Genomic DNA, 16,100 nt, shown 5'->3' on the forward strand with positions numbered 1-16,100 from the left:
CTGTGTAATGTTAGTGTGATTTCATTATAATTTAATTTAGATTTTAGTTACTGCAGTTTATTAGTTCATGAAGTTACAATTGCATTAAAAAATGTCTGCTCTAGACACTCGACTTATATAAAACTAATCTATGACTACTGTCTTGTGGTTATGATCTGTACGGTTGCTTTTATAATGCTAATGTATGATAATATGATTTCATTCCCAAACTCTCATATTTCCAAATTCATAGACACGTATTATATACTCACATTCATATTTAGTGCTCTATTTTATTGATCATAAAGCATTTAGCATAATTTTTAAACCAAACCTTTAATTTGTATTTAATTTTTATCATGGTAGGTGCTGAATATGTTTGTGGTTTTTGATGTCTATGATAAAGAATCTCTATTTGCACAGCAATATTTTAGTACACATAAACCTGAAACGTAGTCATATAAATAAGTGCTTTATTTTTTTTTTTGTTTTATAGGTCAATGCATAAATTGACAAAATATGCCCACTTATACCAAATGAAATCTTATTATATATATTATCTCAAACTCAGTTTGTCAGTATTGGTCAACGTTAAGATATGTGAAAATAATTATTATTTCTCAAAATATGCTATAGATATTTTTTTATTATATGCTTATTTGTGCAAATGTGTATCGAAATAAAAATATACTATAAGATTTGTAAATTACACAGATTAATTTTGATATTTTAGGAATATAAGATTTGTGTACTTTGAGTTAAATGACAGAGTAATTGTTGGTGAACGATTTGCACAAATAATTTTGTATCGGTATGAATTTTTTATGAAGACTATTTGTTTGCTTGGGGTATTGGGTGTTGCATTTTATAAAATTAAAAATAAGAGTTAAGAAAGTATAAAAATAATTGATAGGTGCCTTGGTTGGTTATTGATTGAATAGCAATCAGAAAAAGTATTAATCAAAATTAAATTATACTGCCTACAACTGTAACAGTGCTTGAAATAATCTGATCTGCTATTTGCAGTTGTTTTTAAAAAATTTAAACCGGTACAAAATGTTTTGAGCATATCATTCCCTTCCCTAATTTTATTTCAAAAAAATGTGGATAGTACTTTATGTATAGAGTAAATATTTTATATTTCAAAGATTTTACAATAATTAAGACATTTCATTAAATATGTATATCGATAACAATGAATATAATTAGATATATTGATATTGTTTTAACATTTCATATATCCTTGTCGTTTATTCATTTTTATCTATTAAAATACTTATTTGGTAACATTATAAATACTACAACTAGATAATAAGTTAATCTTTATTTTCAAAGCGATGTTCCTGTTGAATTAGTTTTTTCAGTTCCTTGCGAAGTGTTTCAGGCAAGTCCAATGGATCAACATCTTCTTCTTTCGATAACATCTTTACCAAGCACATATAAGACAAAGTCCTGAGGTCTCGTAAAGGAGCGCTTATTTTAATATTTAATCTGCACATATTGAGGTGTTCTGGTGGCCTTCTTACCCTGTTCATATACCCAGGTTCTGGGTAATATATTCTTTTGCCTCCTGTTAAAAATCTTTCTTTATTTTTCACATCGAGGCTTATCCAAGGATGTCCAACGAATGTGTTTACATTTACAAATTCAGAAGGATTTAGGATCTTGTAAAGGGCTGTAAGACCATTGTAATTTATCCAAAATACTGCTATTTTTCTATCTGAGCAGTTGATGAATCTTATATACTCCTTGGTCTTTGATTCTTGAGATTTTACTCCTATAAGATCATAATTATCTGCCATTGTGAGGACATTATTGAATGTATTTTATCACAGATTGTTTTGTTGGACCAAATTTGCTAAGTAAGGCAACCAAAATGCCGCATGTTTGGAGTAAACATGCTTTGACATTGACTGTCATTGGGTGGTCCGTCAGGTTATATTTCATTAGATGGTGTGGGACTCTGATATCCAATATTGGAATCAAGTGAAACTATTTAATAGAACATAAAAGAAATATGTTACAGTTTTAAACCTAGAAGAAGACAAAATCAAGTTTCATTGCCCTGGACAAGCCATACTTGGAATGATTAAATTTATACTCTGTTAAATAAACTATTATTCTATACCTCTTATGCTTATTTATCTAGGCCAGGGGTCGGCAAGCTTTTAACTGTGGTGTGCCAAGCCACTCTACCAATATGATTCAGGGTGCGCCTTAATTCTAAAATATATAATTAGGTTCTAGGGGAGAAGAATTATAACAAAATTTATCTTTTAAATATATTTATTAACAAATAACAAAATTCTGCTATAAACTAAACAATTTTAATGCGAACCTTGTCCCTGCACATGCCTGCTTAACATTTCATTATCCGGGGTATAATTTATAACTTATTTTAATTAAACATAAGATTCTGAATGTTTAGTTGTTCAACGACTTCTTTGATGAGACATCATGTGAGAAAACGTATATTCACAGAGATATGTGGAACCAAAAGTTGAAAGGAGAGCGCATGCAATTTTCTTTAAACAATTAAATCTTTTCGGCAATGTCATCCAACAATTTAATATGGATGTCGATTTTTCCATAGAGTCATCTTCTAGATTTTTTTGTAATTCCTTAAATTTTGTTTTTCATAATTCTAAAGATTTTAGTTCGATAAGAGATTGATAAATATATCGAGACGAAGTGATTTTTAAATAAGAGAAAATCTTAGAAATAAATAAACTAAAAAAAAAATCAAAATAAATATCAACATAATAGATAAATTTTCAAAATTCATACACTCGAAAATTTAAAAATCAAACGGTATTATTGATAGATCTATTAAATCTGATTTTATGAGGAAGGAAAATATAGGCACATAAGCTTCAAAGTCTTTGCATCTTCTGGAAAATTCATCTTTAAGTGCTTCAACGTAGGTTGAATTACATTAGCGAGCTACGTTAGATAAATAATTATAATTAAACATTTTCTATTATTAACTTCCCGTAGGATAGTTATAGTAATGGGCCGAAAATCGAAAATGAATTTTTTTGCATTTCTCGACGTTTAGAGAGTTTCTGAACATTTTACTGGCATACCTCAGAAAAAATGGATGTATGTGTGTGTGTTTTGTGTGTCCGCATTTTTTCGTTCATGTTTTCGGGCGCACGGATCAACTGATTTGAATGGTTCAAAAAACATTCGATTTCTATTGATAGGGAGATATGCTGATTAGTTTTTGGCAAAGGCAGGTCCACCCGTTGCAGAGATAGAGAGCAAAGAGTGAAGAAAATAGAAATCGAGTTTTTGAGAGAACGGAGTATCCGATCTAAAGAACATTCAATTAGTGATGATTGGGAGATGTGTTATTAGTTTTTGGCAAAGGCAGTCCCAGCCATTTTGAAGATACAGAGTTAATTAAACAAAAAATGACAGTGTTTGAGAGATATAAGCATCCGAATCGAATGATTCAAAAATCTTTCTGCTTGTGTTAACAAAACAATTGCTTTTGAAAAAAAAAATATTTTATTTTTTTTGTATATCGAAAATAATTCAGATTTCAATTTTAATTCTAGCTAAAGTTTTAAAGCTTACTTATATTAATTCTTATAGATATTAGGCAATGTTACAGTATTTATAGTAATATATTTGAAAACATTTAGTATTCCTCGAACATTTGGTTACGGTACAGGAAGTTCCAGCAATTTGCCTTAAGGCACGATGTCATACACCACTAGTTTGAAAACTACTTCGTCTTGATATATTTGCGATTTTCCTGATTACTTTGTAGAGTGCCATCCAGAACCCCATCGCGTGCATAGGTTGCCGAAGCCTGATCTAGGCTATACCTTGTACAATTGCTGGTTCTTATATTTGCTCAAATTATTCACAATTGACAGTTGACTAAAGAGTCCTCCTTTCCCTCGTGAGAGATCGCCACGAACACGAACTCCCTCCAACTAAATCTTACCCTACCGAAGGGCTCGACACCCCAGTTCATATCAGTATTATTTTGCCCACGTGCGAGCGCGGTGCGGCGAATTTTTGATTCAATCTAAACATCGCGAAAATAATTCTCCGATATTTTTATCAAATAAGTGCTTAACTTTATTGATAAAGTAATGCTCTGTTTTATTTCGAAATGTGAAAAAAATATATTTAATAATTCGTGCACGTGCACTACTATTTCAATCATCAACATACTATCCTAAGTGATTTTTACCATGTGATCCATATATTTTATTTCCGAGATGAATTTATACTGGTGGCGTTATTATCAGTAAATCAGCTTAAGATCAATTGAAGAAATTATGGCAAATAGGGTGTTAAGCACATGTGCTTTTCTAGTGTTGACAATAGTTTGTTCGGTTCGTCCTGGTGAAGGATTAAAGTGCGTTTGCAACAGTAGTGAGTGTGAAGTGATTAAGCCGAAGCAATGTCCTGGCCGCGGACTTATTGTTTTGGATCCTTGCGAGTGAGTAGGCCTACGAATAAATGATTGATAATACAACTCAGACTATGTATATATATTTAGATAAAAACACAAAAGGTTTTAACAAGCATCCATCGAGGTGTTGGAAAGAAAAAGAATGTTAACACATGGTTGTAGTACGTTTCACACATCGTTGCAAATTTATTCTTATTGCATAATTTTTAATACAAATTTTTACTAATGGAGCACTGTATCGTGCCTTAAGGCAAACTGCTGAACATCCCGTACCATATTTTAAAATTAAGTTATTTTTTCGAGAACTTTGGAAAAAGTTGAATTTTTTTTTAAAGCAATTTGGCCTCACATTGGTAAGGAATCCATAGAAATGTAAACAATATTTGTACATATTATTAAATATTCTACATTATATTTGATAATTTGGATTTACAAAACCGTTGGACTTGCCTTTCCAAAAATTTCACCAGTTTTTTATTTTATCTATACAATTTTTTTTTGAATCATTTAAATCGGACGCTCTATTCTCTCGGAATCGTCGAATTACCATTTTTGGCACTTTTTGCTCCGTATCTTCGAAACGGCTGGACTTGCCTCAGCAAAAAACTATTACCTACCGACACAGATGTGTGTTTTTTGTTAAAAAAACATAATTTAGATTATACTTTTTAATATCTTGATGGACGTCTGATATTTTTTTGTCTAATATAAAAATCAACATTTCACTATTTTGCAGCAATAATATTTATTTTAACCAAACAATAAAATATTTATTCTCAAATTAGCTTTGCGATAAAAAGTTAATAATTGAACACAATTTAGAATAAAAATTCTAAATTTGGAAATTAAAATGAATATTTAATAATTTGTTAAAATATATATTTTTGCTGAAGATTTTATATTATAAAATAATTGATGTTGGAATTAAAAAAATAAAAAAAATAAAAATCATTGGGACAGTGTTTTATTGTTACATTATTTATAAAGTTATTGATACAGGCATCCAATCATTTAAAAGAAAATCTAATTTCTTTTTGTTTTAAACCAGCAATCAAAACTTAAACCTTTAAATATTTATATATCTATATTTGATATATTTTTATTACTAGAATTCATCTAATTAAAGTCAAATCAAATCTTTATTTAAATTCTTTATTAAAGTGAATGGCATAAGCCAAATAGCTCATAGAATAGTCATGTATTCTGATTGCTATTGAAAATAAAAATTAAAAAAAAAAAAAAATCTTTATTAAAGTTCTTTTTTTATTTGAAAACATAAAGTTGCAAATCCAAGGCTCTCACCACGTAGCCAAGGGGATGCTCAAAAACTAAGTTATGTTAAATTTTTGTTGAAATGTATTCAGGATTATTATTATTTTTTTTAAAAAAAAAAAGATATATTTTATCTAAACCGGATATTTTATAATTTATCTGGTACTAATATACCAAAATTAACTTATCTATAAATAAGCATGCTATATTTTTTCTATTATATTTTTATTTTTGTTTCAGGTGTTGTTGGGTTTGCGCGAGGACTTTGGGTGAGCCCTGTGGGGGGCCTGGTGGTTTTTCGGGCCGATGTGAGCCCCCATATCATTGTTTAGAGAGCCCCACAAGGAACGTTGGAGTTTGTCAACGTGAGTCATTTTGTTATTTTAACACAACAAATTTTAAATATTTTCATGGATAGAAATATTTGAAATTTGTAATTTATATATGCAATTCAGACATTTGAACTTTGAATATAAGGTAGTCGAAAGTAACAAACAATTTATAACTCGCACTGGATTTATAAATTATAATATAAATTAAATAGAAGTTCTTTTATCCTTCATTTGTACTTCTAAAATTAATTAACAAATATCCCTTCTCACTGGGCCTCATTACGATACACCTGCCTTCTCAAGTACTCCTGGAACAAAATTTTCTCATTAAAACCACTTTTTCCGTTGGTCATAATCATTTTCTCGAGAATTACTTTTTCCACCGCCCCGAAAACCAGTATTTATTTGCATTTCCATAAGGAAGGCCACTCTGTAATACGATACAAGAGGAGTTTCTTATTTCGTAACCACTTTGGAAAGTTGAAAGTTTACTTTTCTACAAACATTCATCTTGGTTGTAATTTACTTGGCGATGTCGAACATACGACGAATTATTTGATACACTCTGTTGACTTGGGAAACCTTCGAGGGGAAATCGATAAATTTGACAAAAGTTGTTCGAGGAATATTTTCTTGACATTTGCATACTTTTTTACATGGTTTTTCTATGGCATGCTCAAACAACAATGAGATGTTTGAAGATTTTTTATAAATAGTCAGAAACATTTGATTGGAGATAGTGAAGTATCAAAAACTTCGAGAGAACATTGTGTTCCAAAACCATGTTTTACCTGTGGCAATATTCTAATCTGTATATACGTCAAACATTTCCTTTCCAAATGACTTACTCCTTGTCCAGATCACAGTATTTATATTTTCTATCATCATTTATTTATTTCTACCTCTAAGAGTAAATACTAGGGTTTATACAAAAACCGACATTTCAGAAAACAGGTTTTCGAATTTTGATTTTACCAGAAATTTTACCGGTTTTATTTTAATTTAATTGGTAGAACAAAAAAATAATAGTTTATCTGGATTAAATAACTTTGAAAATAATTATCCGTTATTCATGAATCATTTTCACATATAAGAATGAAAATATTTTTATCACAGTAAAAGAACAGTTTTCGAATAAATAAATAAAAAAAATATTAGGTACATGTTGTTGTTACTATCAATTTTAGTTGTGAAAACAATTAAGCTAAACCCCGATTATTTTCTATTCCAAACAATTTTAATTAATTAATTTTAAAAAAATATTTTTTTTGTTTAATAAAATATGATTCCAAAAAATTGAGACTTGTTTACTCACAATATTTCCCAAAATAGAAAATACTCTCTTACTTGTGACCGAACTTAATTGTTTTTAAAGCCTGATAAACTAATTCTAAGTTTCTTGTTCTTTTATTTGTGACTTCTAGGGCTGAAAACTCTTTTTTTAAGATTGAGTAGAGGGAGTTACTTCTTCAAGAAAAAGTAGCACTGATTTAAATTCATATATACACTGTTATTTAATATATACATTAGACAAAACCTGATAACCAGAGCTGACTTAAAATTCCAAATGCTATTGAACCAATATGATTCCAAGAATCAAAACGCTTGCATCTATCTTTTATATTTGGCTATATTTGTCATTTTTCATTTGTACAGTGAAAACCGACTTTTTCTGCCAAAAACCGGTTTTTGAATTCCATAATTTTCGTCAAAAACCGGTTTTCAAAGCCGGTTTTTAAAAACTGACAAACCCTAGTGAATACTGAATTTAGTAATACTTCTTCGCCCGTGGCCTGACTTGCCTGGTCGATCGTGCCGTTTTTATAATAACTACAATATATCATCCCGAAACTTGGAGACCACATCTCAGGCACGTACAATACACAAAACCTAGATGCTCTCTACCGATATATCCGATTCAAAATGTGTTCAGTCAAACGATTTCTGACACACATTCTTCTTCTGGACACAAAAGACGAGAAAAATGAGAGCCGGGGAAAAAGGAAAAATCACTTCGGAAATCCAATATTGGTAAATGAAATATATATTCATGTTTATTAGGGTGGTTCTTAATATGGACACTTTCAAATTTCCTTGCTCCCAGTGGCTCACATGATTCCAAATTGGTAAAAAACAATTCTCTGAAAGTTTTTGCTCTTAATATTGTCTTTTAGATAGAGCGCAATTCAATCAAAAGTTACCATAGGTTTTTGACGGTAGATACCATAGTATTACAGATCATACTAAAATATTACGGCACTGCGACAAGTCGTTTTATTTTAAAAATTCTTCAAAGTTTACAAAATTGGTATGGTTTTTTGGCATTTGTCAAAATTAGAACTTTCATCCATGTTTGCTCGAAAACGCCTGAACCGATTTAAAAAATTTAGAAGCCATTTGATGTATTCCGATGAGGATTATCGTTTATGAATTTTGTGCAAAGATCTGCCGAGCCGTTTCTTTGTAATTTGGAAAAAAGTGTTAAAATTCTCGTCTACATTTAAGCTCATACTATCGAATCGATTTTGAAAAATCAAAAACTGTTTGAAAGATATTAGTTGGGAATAATACTGATCAGTTTTAGGTGAAAATCTACCGAGCCGTTTTTTTGTAATAAACTGTTGAAAAAAAATTTAAGCCTATTTTGGCGATATATATCATGGTCTTATAGTACTTACTGAAATACTACGGCCCTACGATAAGTTTACTTTTCAAAGTTTGAGAAAATGAGTTTGTTGAAATTAAAATTAGACGATTTACTTGGTATAACGATAGAGTATTTGATTTTAATGAACATACAAAACCATTAAACTCCTACGGAAACTTCCATATAAAAATTTTCCTGATATCATTGTGACGATTAAAGTGTTAACTTCGTTTTTTTACTGTGTAATCGCAAAAAATCGAAAATGATAATTTTTTATAACTTTACGTTTTAGAGGTTTCTGAACATTTTGGCATACATTATAAAAAACAATTGCTACGCAGCACAACTGCTTTAAAACTGCTTTAAAAAGAAAGTTCGACATGTGCAACAAAGTCAACTTTTAGCAAAAATTTCAAAATTTGTTATTTTTGGTACGGAAAGTTCCAGCAATTTTCCTTAAGCCACGATGCCATGCACCACTATTTTTTTTATAACAAAATCCAAAAAAAAGTATCCTTTACCCCCGGATCTCTATCCTGACCCTTATATCCAGAATAGAATGCTCCTTCCACGTAGAGGGTAGATCGCGACTATAGAAATAATAAATGATATAGGTATTTTACGATTCCGTACCCGTGGGGCCCCAAAGAATGATATCGAAGCTTTGTCTGTTCGTTAGCCTGTCTTTCAGAAACATGTATCGCCGTGTAATATCACCTTTATAAATTTCTCTATTTATTTATTAGAAACACCTGAGGAAAAGGTGCACGAAACCGACCGAGATAGATAATACATTATTGCGAATTGTTTTAGAGAATTTCACGAATAAAAATCTCTGGTACGCGGAAGATTGTTTTTGTTAAATTAAACGGTGCGGATTTTAATTTTAATTAAGTTCTATAAATAGTAGGTACTCCTGTTCGGAACAACAATATTTTAATATCCATTTACGCTTTTATCACTTAGTTTTCACCTGATGCTTCCGTGATTTGTGAAATTCTATGAAAATTCAACTTATTCAAAAGTATTATTTTTACATTATTCATATCAAACTCATTTTGCTTCGGTTTGTAATTGCATATACAATATATTATTATAATATATATATATATTTTTTATTTTACATAAATGATTACTCCGTCTCTATATTTATTTTGTTTATAAAAAAGCTTCCGATATTTTTAATTAAGAACTTTGCGATAGATAAACTAGTTTGCATAAACAGTTTTTATAAATCATCTCGAGTTATAAATAATGCTCGGAGAACTGCAGAAAACAAACAGATTTAATTGGAAAACTTTATTTGATATAGATCAACTATATTTATAATACTATATATGCATAAATTATTTCATCTATGATATTTTTGCTTTAAATATTCAAGGAACATCGTCAAAATTAATTAGTCAAATTATTAATAAAACTAGTGGGGCGCACGGCATCGTGTCTTAAGGCAAATTGCTGGAAATTCCTGTACCAATAATTATTATTTTTTTAAAAGCGATTAACATTTTTTAAATAAAATTACTTCGAAAAAATTAGATATTTAAGAAACTACAAATTTGACAAAATTAAAAATGGATAAACGTTGATACGGAATAGGAATGTAAACAAAATTGTACTTATTATTAAAATCTCTATAAAATATCTGATAATTTGATGTGCGTATGTCTAATGATCATTTTTGAAAGCCAAATGGCATTTTTTTACTTTTTTCATTTGATCTCCGAAAGCGCTAGACCTGCTTTCATGAAAATTTGATCATTTCTTCATCTTGTCTATACAAATAAAATATTTTTTGAATTAATAAAATCGGACGCTCCGTTCTCTCGTGTTTCCGAAATCGTCGACGAAAATTTGTATCCACACACACACACGCACACACATACATACACTCACACACAAATACATCCATGTTTTCTAAGGTATGTCTAAATATTAAGAAACCTTTGAAACGTAAAGATATATAAAAATTTTCATTCTCGATATTTTTGCGATTACTCTAACTTGCTCTACGGGAAGTTAAATATTCAAATTTATATTAGATACTCAAATATTTTATAATTTCTACAATTTTTATTAATGTTTTGAGTTTCTGAAAATGTAAATACAATAATATACTGTTCCATGTAAGTTACAAATATTGAAGCCCAAGGAACATCTTTGATTTTTTTTTTTTTTTTTAACTTCTCTTGAATTTTTATCTTTGTTATTTATATTAGCAGATCCGATTTATATCAGATATCAGAAGTAAGTAGAAGTTCAATAAATAGTTATGATTAATTTATAAATCACAAACGACATTATACAAAGTATAGTTTGGCTTTTCAAATTGTGATATTTATTTTTAATTGTAAATGTAATTTGTTGATGAAATGCCCAAAGGCTATTTTTACTTGAAATCATATTGAGAAGAAATAGTTGAATTAGAAAAGAAAAGCTGCGTAGATGAGACAAATGTGAAAAAGGTCTAAAAAATTCTTAAAAAATTTCCAGCTAGACTTTTTAATAATAATACCAAAAAACTATTTTCGGTAGAGATTTTGAAGAAGTGCAAATAGAATTTTCACTGCCTTTGTAAATAAATCTTCCACTATGGCTGATATCAAGAACCAATTTTTGGGAAAGTGATCCAAATTTTCAAATTTGTGGATTACAGTTATATAGCTTGAATTTCAATAAAGCCTACATCCTAAAGTGTTTAAAAAGGATTAATTCACATTCAGAGAATGCGATGGCAAAGAAATCAAAATCACAATTTTTTCGAGAATGACTAACTAAATTTTCATCAGATATAGTTTCTGGTAGCGCTAAATATATTCATATGTATATCCTCTATTTTTTACCCTGAAGGGTTAAGTTATTTTTACAACTAATTCCATTCCAAATGTGGTGATGGTAAAGAAATCAAAAACTCAATTTCGTCGTGAATGACCTAATCTCAGGGATTCTGTATGTTCTGTGTGCTATTGCACAATAAAACGCGCGTAAAGCTCTCCAATAAACCGTGATGGAGATGCTGATCTAATCTGGTCATGAACAACACGTGATCCTTGCCGATTTCTTCTCCAAAGTGGTCCTGTCCGGCGAAAATCCCTATTTACAATCTGCAATCTGTAAAGGGAAGGAGTAGAAAAGTCCTAGTCATAGTTAAAGATAATTGTTAATTTCTTTTTGGGTAAATACAATTCAAGTAATTTTTTATCAAATTTTAATATCAGTTATAACTGTTAAACAACATTTAGTTACAGTAGATAAAAATTAGAAATAAAATAAACGACAGTAAATTCAAGTAAATCTATTTTGTCGACTTTGATCGTTTTCCCATTAACAAGTCATTATCTTCCTATTTATTCATATTAATATTAATTACATTGCTGGATTTCGATTTTAGTTGCTTTTAGTAACCAAATTAAAAGCATTATCAATTCTATAACAGATTCAATATTAGTCATCTAAATCAAATAATTAAATTAAAATAGACATGTATGACTTTTTTGCATATCACAACCAAAACGTACATAATATTTTTTATTGGAATTTTTTTACAAATATATAATCTTATACATCAATACACAAATATACAATATTTTAAATTTTTGCAAATAAATATGCAAAATTTGATCACGACGATCACTTAAAAAGGAATAATTTCTTTGCTTCCGCTTTAAAAAAAAAAATCCCTTGCTTTTTAGCATTTTAACCATCTACACGATTTATATCATTTCCTTGATTTTATCATTTCCCTACATTTTTTTATTTCCATATTCTGGTTTTTGTGTCAATATTAATTTTTCACAAATTGTATATTTGATTTTTGCATTACATGTACAAAATTTGATCCACGATGATCACTTAAAGAGGAATAATTTCTTTGCTTCCACTTTATTAAAGAATTTTTTTCTCTTGCTTTCTAGCATTTTAACCATCTACATCATTTTTATATCATTTCCTTGACTTTATCATTTACCTACATTTTTTTATTTCCATATTTTAGTTTTTATATCATTTTTTTTTAATTTTTCACAAATATACAATTTGTGAAAAATTTGGTTTTTGCATTACATATACAAAATTTGATCACGATGATCACTCAAAAAGGAATAATTTTCTCGCTTTCACTTTATTAAGGATTTTTTGCTCTTGCTTTCTAGAATTTTAATCATCTACATTATTTTTATATCATATGCTTGATTGTATCTTTTACCTACATTTTTTTAATTTTTTTATTCTAGTTCATTAAATTTTCTGCAACATTTTTGATTTTGTATCCCTGTTTTACTCTTTATATCCTAATATTTAATGCTTTCACAAAATACAGATTATTCATATTTCAATTAACATTATTTTTTATGACCTCTTCTAATCGAATTTTGTACTTCGAATATATTAACTTTGCAACTACATTTTCAAATACCTAGCAGTTATTGAAATGAATAGGGGGAAGTCCCGTAACGTCGGACGGCACCTAACGCCGGACGCTCTATTTCGCCTAACTAAAAAAATACACGTGGTGTTTGGTGGAAGAGGGAGGGTTAATTTAAAATATTATGATGTATTCTTGAAAATTTGATCACGTGATTGACGGACCCCTTTACCAACAAAATTATCAAATTATTCTTACTTGGCGTTTAGTATTGTAGTTTTCCATCCTTTACCTAAATTTCGGTTAGTTTTAGTGTCAAATATGCAGAGATCTTAAATCAAATCGCCTCTCCCAGGGGATCCTCTTGTTTTATGCTCTCGCGGTAAAGGCTTAACGCGGTCGACGGTCGGAGGCTCCGACTACTACGAATATCTTTCATCTCGTAGTAAAACGAATACAATACAGAGCAGGCGTACCCAAGAATAAAAAATTGCTAATAAAAATTTAAAGTAAAAAAATAAATTGTGGAAAAAAAATTCCATATACCGCACAAGGATAGAATTCAGTTCCTTGTAGATCATCTTCTTTGTATTACAAGGTACGCACTCACCGCGTTATCGGAGGGTTGTATAATATACTTATGGTATTAATATAATTAAATGCAGATTTTGCAATTTCACTATGCTGTTCATTAGGGTGGTCCTTAATATGGACAGTTTTGAATTTCTTTGCTCGCAAGGGCTCAAATGGTTCCAAATTGATAAAAAAACAATTTTCTGAAAGTTTTAGCTCTTAATATTAACTTTTAGATAGTGCGCAATTCAATCAAAAATTATTGGTGCATGGCATCGTGTCTTAATGCAAATTGCTGGAACTTCACGCACCGTAATTAAAAATTCGAGTAATGACATTAGTGAGAATTATCAGAATTATGCTTGGTTAAGTCAACGAGCAACTCGTGCCGCAAAGAATAATGATGTACACGCACTGAATTTTACCATTCAATCAAAAATTGCTGGCGATTTGGTGACATACTAATGATTCCGACTGGTCTTTCGGTTGACTTCAAACGATTGCAATTTCCAGTTCGCCTTGCGTTCGCAATAACAGGTCGCAAGGCCAATCGCTTAATGTTTGCGGGATAAATTTCAAATAGATTATTTAGAAAATCATTGTTTTTCACATGGGCAGTTATAACGTTGCCTGCACACGAGTTGGAAAACCATCCGCTTTGTTTGTGTTAACGTCAGACCAAAAAACAAAAAATGTGGTTTACCAAAGAGCACTTCAATGAAACGGATAATTTGCGGGTTCACTTTCATTTACTTAGAGAAGTTCAAATAAAACATACTTCATTTTTGTAATCGAAATAAATTCATTACTGTTGTGTAATAAAATCAAAATTTTCCTTTTCAAATATAAAACAAACAAAAAATTTCTTCATCTTTCTCACAAAACCATCTGATGGCGAAACGGAGTTCGTCGGGTTTGCTAGTTATATTATAAAATTCGAAACAAATTTTTTGTTTCCTTTAAAATCTGAGTCCTTTACCCCCCAAGATTGTGTCGGTGTTCGCCCATAAAAAAGCCTACAAAACAGCCAGCTAGTTTTATTACCTTCGTCTTGTTTTCCGCCGCGGTCTCCCACAAAAATAATGTTATTTGATCCAAAGGGGTATCGAGGTGGGTCGGGGACTCTGCAGGGGCTCCAAACAATTCCGGCACCCCCCCGGTTGCATAAACAACTTCGAAACGGTTCACAAACTCAAGGGATTAATATACATATGTTTACGTAAAAAACAAAACGTGTTGACTTTTGTGGGAGAAAGTTGATTGTTATTGCGCAGTATATCCAATTTGCTACATATGTAATTTACATATAAAATACGTAATACGTAATGTGTTAGGGAACTACTTGGGGGAAAGATATTTTGGAGAATTAAATTCTGGTGAGAATTTAACCATTATTAATTGGGTATATTGAAGGAATTACAAGTGCTTATTATAATTATTGGTATTCTAGAAAAAATGAAACTATATGGAAGCAAAAATAGTAGCAATTGATTTTTGTCAACTTCTATTGAAACATTTTTAGGATATTTGCTGTTCATGATATTTCTTCCATGCTATTCTTTCGTGGATTGAATTTGTCTTCTGGCTACAACCTTAGGTTTCTGACCTCTTATTAGTCCTTTATATATTATACATATTTCTTTTATAAATATTACAAATGACTACTTATATATCAACTCTCCTCTCTCGAATTATTTCTGAGCCCTAGAAGTTAGTAATTTTGCGTCAGCTCGAAACGAATGTAACTGGCTTTGTTGCGTTATGATATTGCATAAGTTAATTACTCGAACAGGGGTTGATGCTGTTAATTATTTAGGGGTTGATGTGCGTATTATACACAATGTGCACAGATGGGTATTACTCGTATATACATTCACTTCGGCCTTGCCAATGGGGGTGGTGTTTTTGACATGTTTTCCGAGTGTCATAGTTAATGTCTTAACTTAATTATTTTCTTTCTTGGAATGGATGGATAGGCTGTTATTTTTCTAGTTATGTTAATTTAATGGAAATGCATAACTGTATCTTTTTCTCATCTAAATTTATAATTATATGAAGAGTTGTTGCTTATTTCTACAAAAAATTAGATATTCTGCAAACCTTTGCATTAATGCTTCGGAAAATCAGCAAGTTTTTTAAAAATCCTGATTTCGATTAATTATTATAATATTTACATACATTTTATGCATTTTCATCATAATTTTTGGTCAAGTTGAACTCGAAAAAGAAATTTAATTTTTTTTTCTTGAATTCATATTTTAATGTATTCAAATATCAGTTATTAGTATTAGTAAATTTATAATTTCTAGATCCTTCTCCATAGAATAAGTTCCAATCCAATATGTTTTTTCTTACCAAATGATGATGATCTCATAAACTAAAGTAATATTATTTTGTCCTTTTATCATTTTCTCCTTTTTGCATAAAATATGTATATATTTTACACGACGAGGTCAAGTAAGCATTAATCTGGAGTACGATAACTTGACGCTCTCG

General features: G+C 30.0%; 2 protein-coding genes across 2 annotated transcripts in view; one reads left to right on the top strand and one right to left on the bottom strand.

Moving 5' to 3' along the window:
- Positions 1-1,226: 1,226 nt before the first annotated feature.
- LOC113383266 (von Hippel-Lindau tumor suppressor homolog) lies at positions 1,227-1,872 on the bottom strand. Its single transcript, XM_026621517.1, has one exon. It carries the CDS (start codon positions 1,779-1,781, stop codon positions 1,296-1,298), a length of 486 nt encoding a protein of 161 aa, XP_026477302.1. The 5' UTR covers positions 1,782-1,872; the 3' UTR covers positions 1,227-1,295.
- A 2,405-nt stretch (positions 1,873-4,277) lies between these two features.
- Positions 4,278-16,100, top strand: part of LOC113383409 (cysteine-rich motor neuron 1 protein-like) — a 38,886-nt gene continuing 27,063 nt past the window's right edge. Inside the window, exons 1-2 of the mRNA XM_026621677.1 lie at positions 4,278-4,441; positions 5,927-6,051. Coding sequence (XP_026477462.1) covers positions 4,278-4,441; positions 5,927-6,051 — 289 coding nt within the window. The remainder of the gene's footprint in view (positions 4,442-5,926; positions 6,052-16,100) is intronic.

Source organism: Ctenocephalides felis, unplaced genomic scaffold (genome assembly GCF_003426905.1).
Source record: "Ctenocephalides felis isolate EL2017-DRISC unplaced genomic scaffold, ASM342690v1 CF-g0.4_SCAFFOLD_03570, whole genome shotgun sequence".
NCBI lineage: Eukaryota > Metazoa > Arthropoda > Insecta > Siphonaptera > Pulicidae > Ctenocephalides > Ctenocephalides felis.

What these genes read in the sequence shown, in the direction of transcription:
- LOC113383266 (XM_026621517.1), bottom strand. Translation starts at nt 1,781, where the DNA reads ATGGCAGATAATTATGATCTTATAGGAGTAAAATCTCAAGAATCAAAG.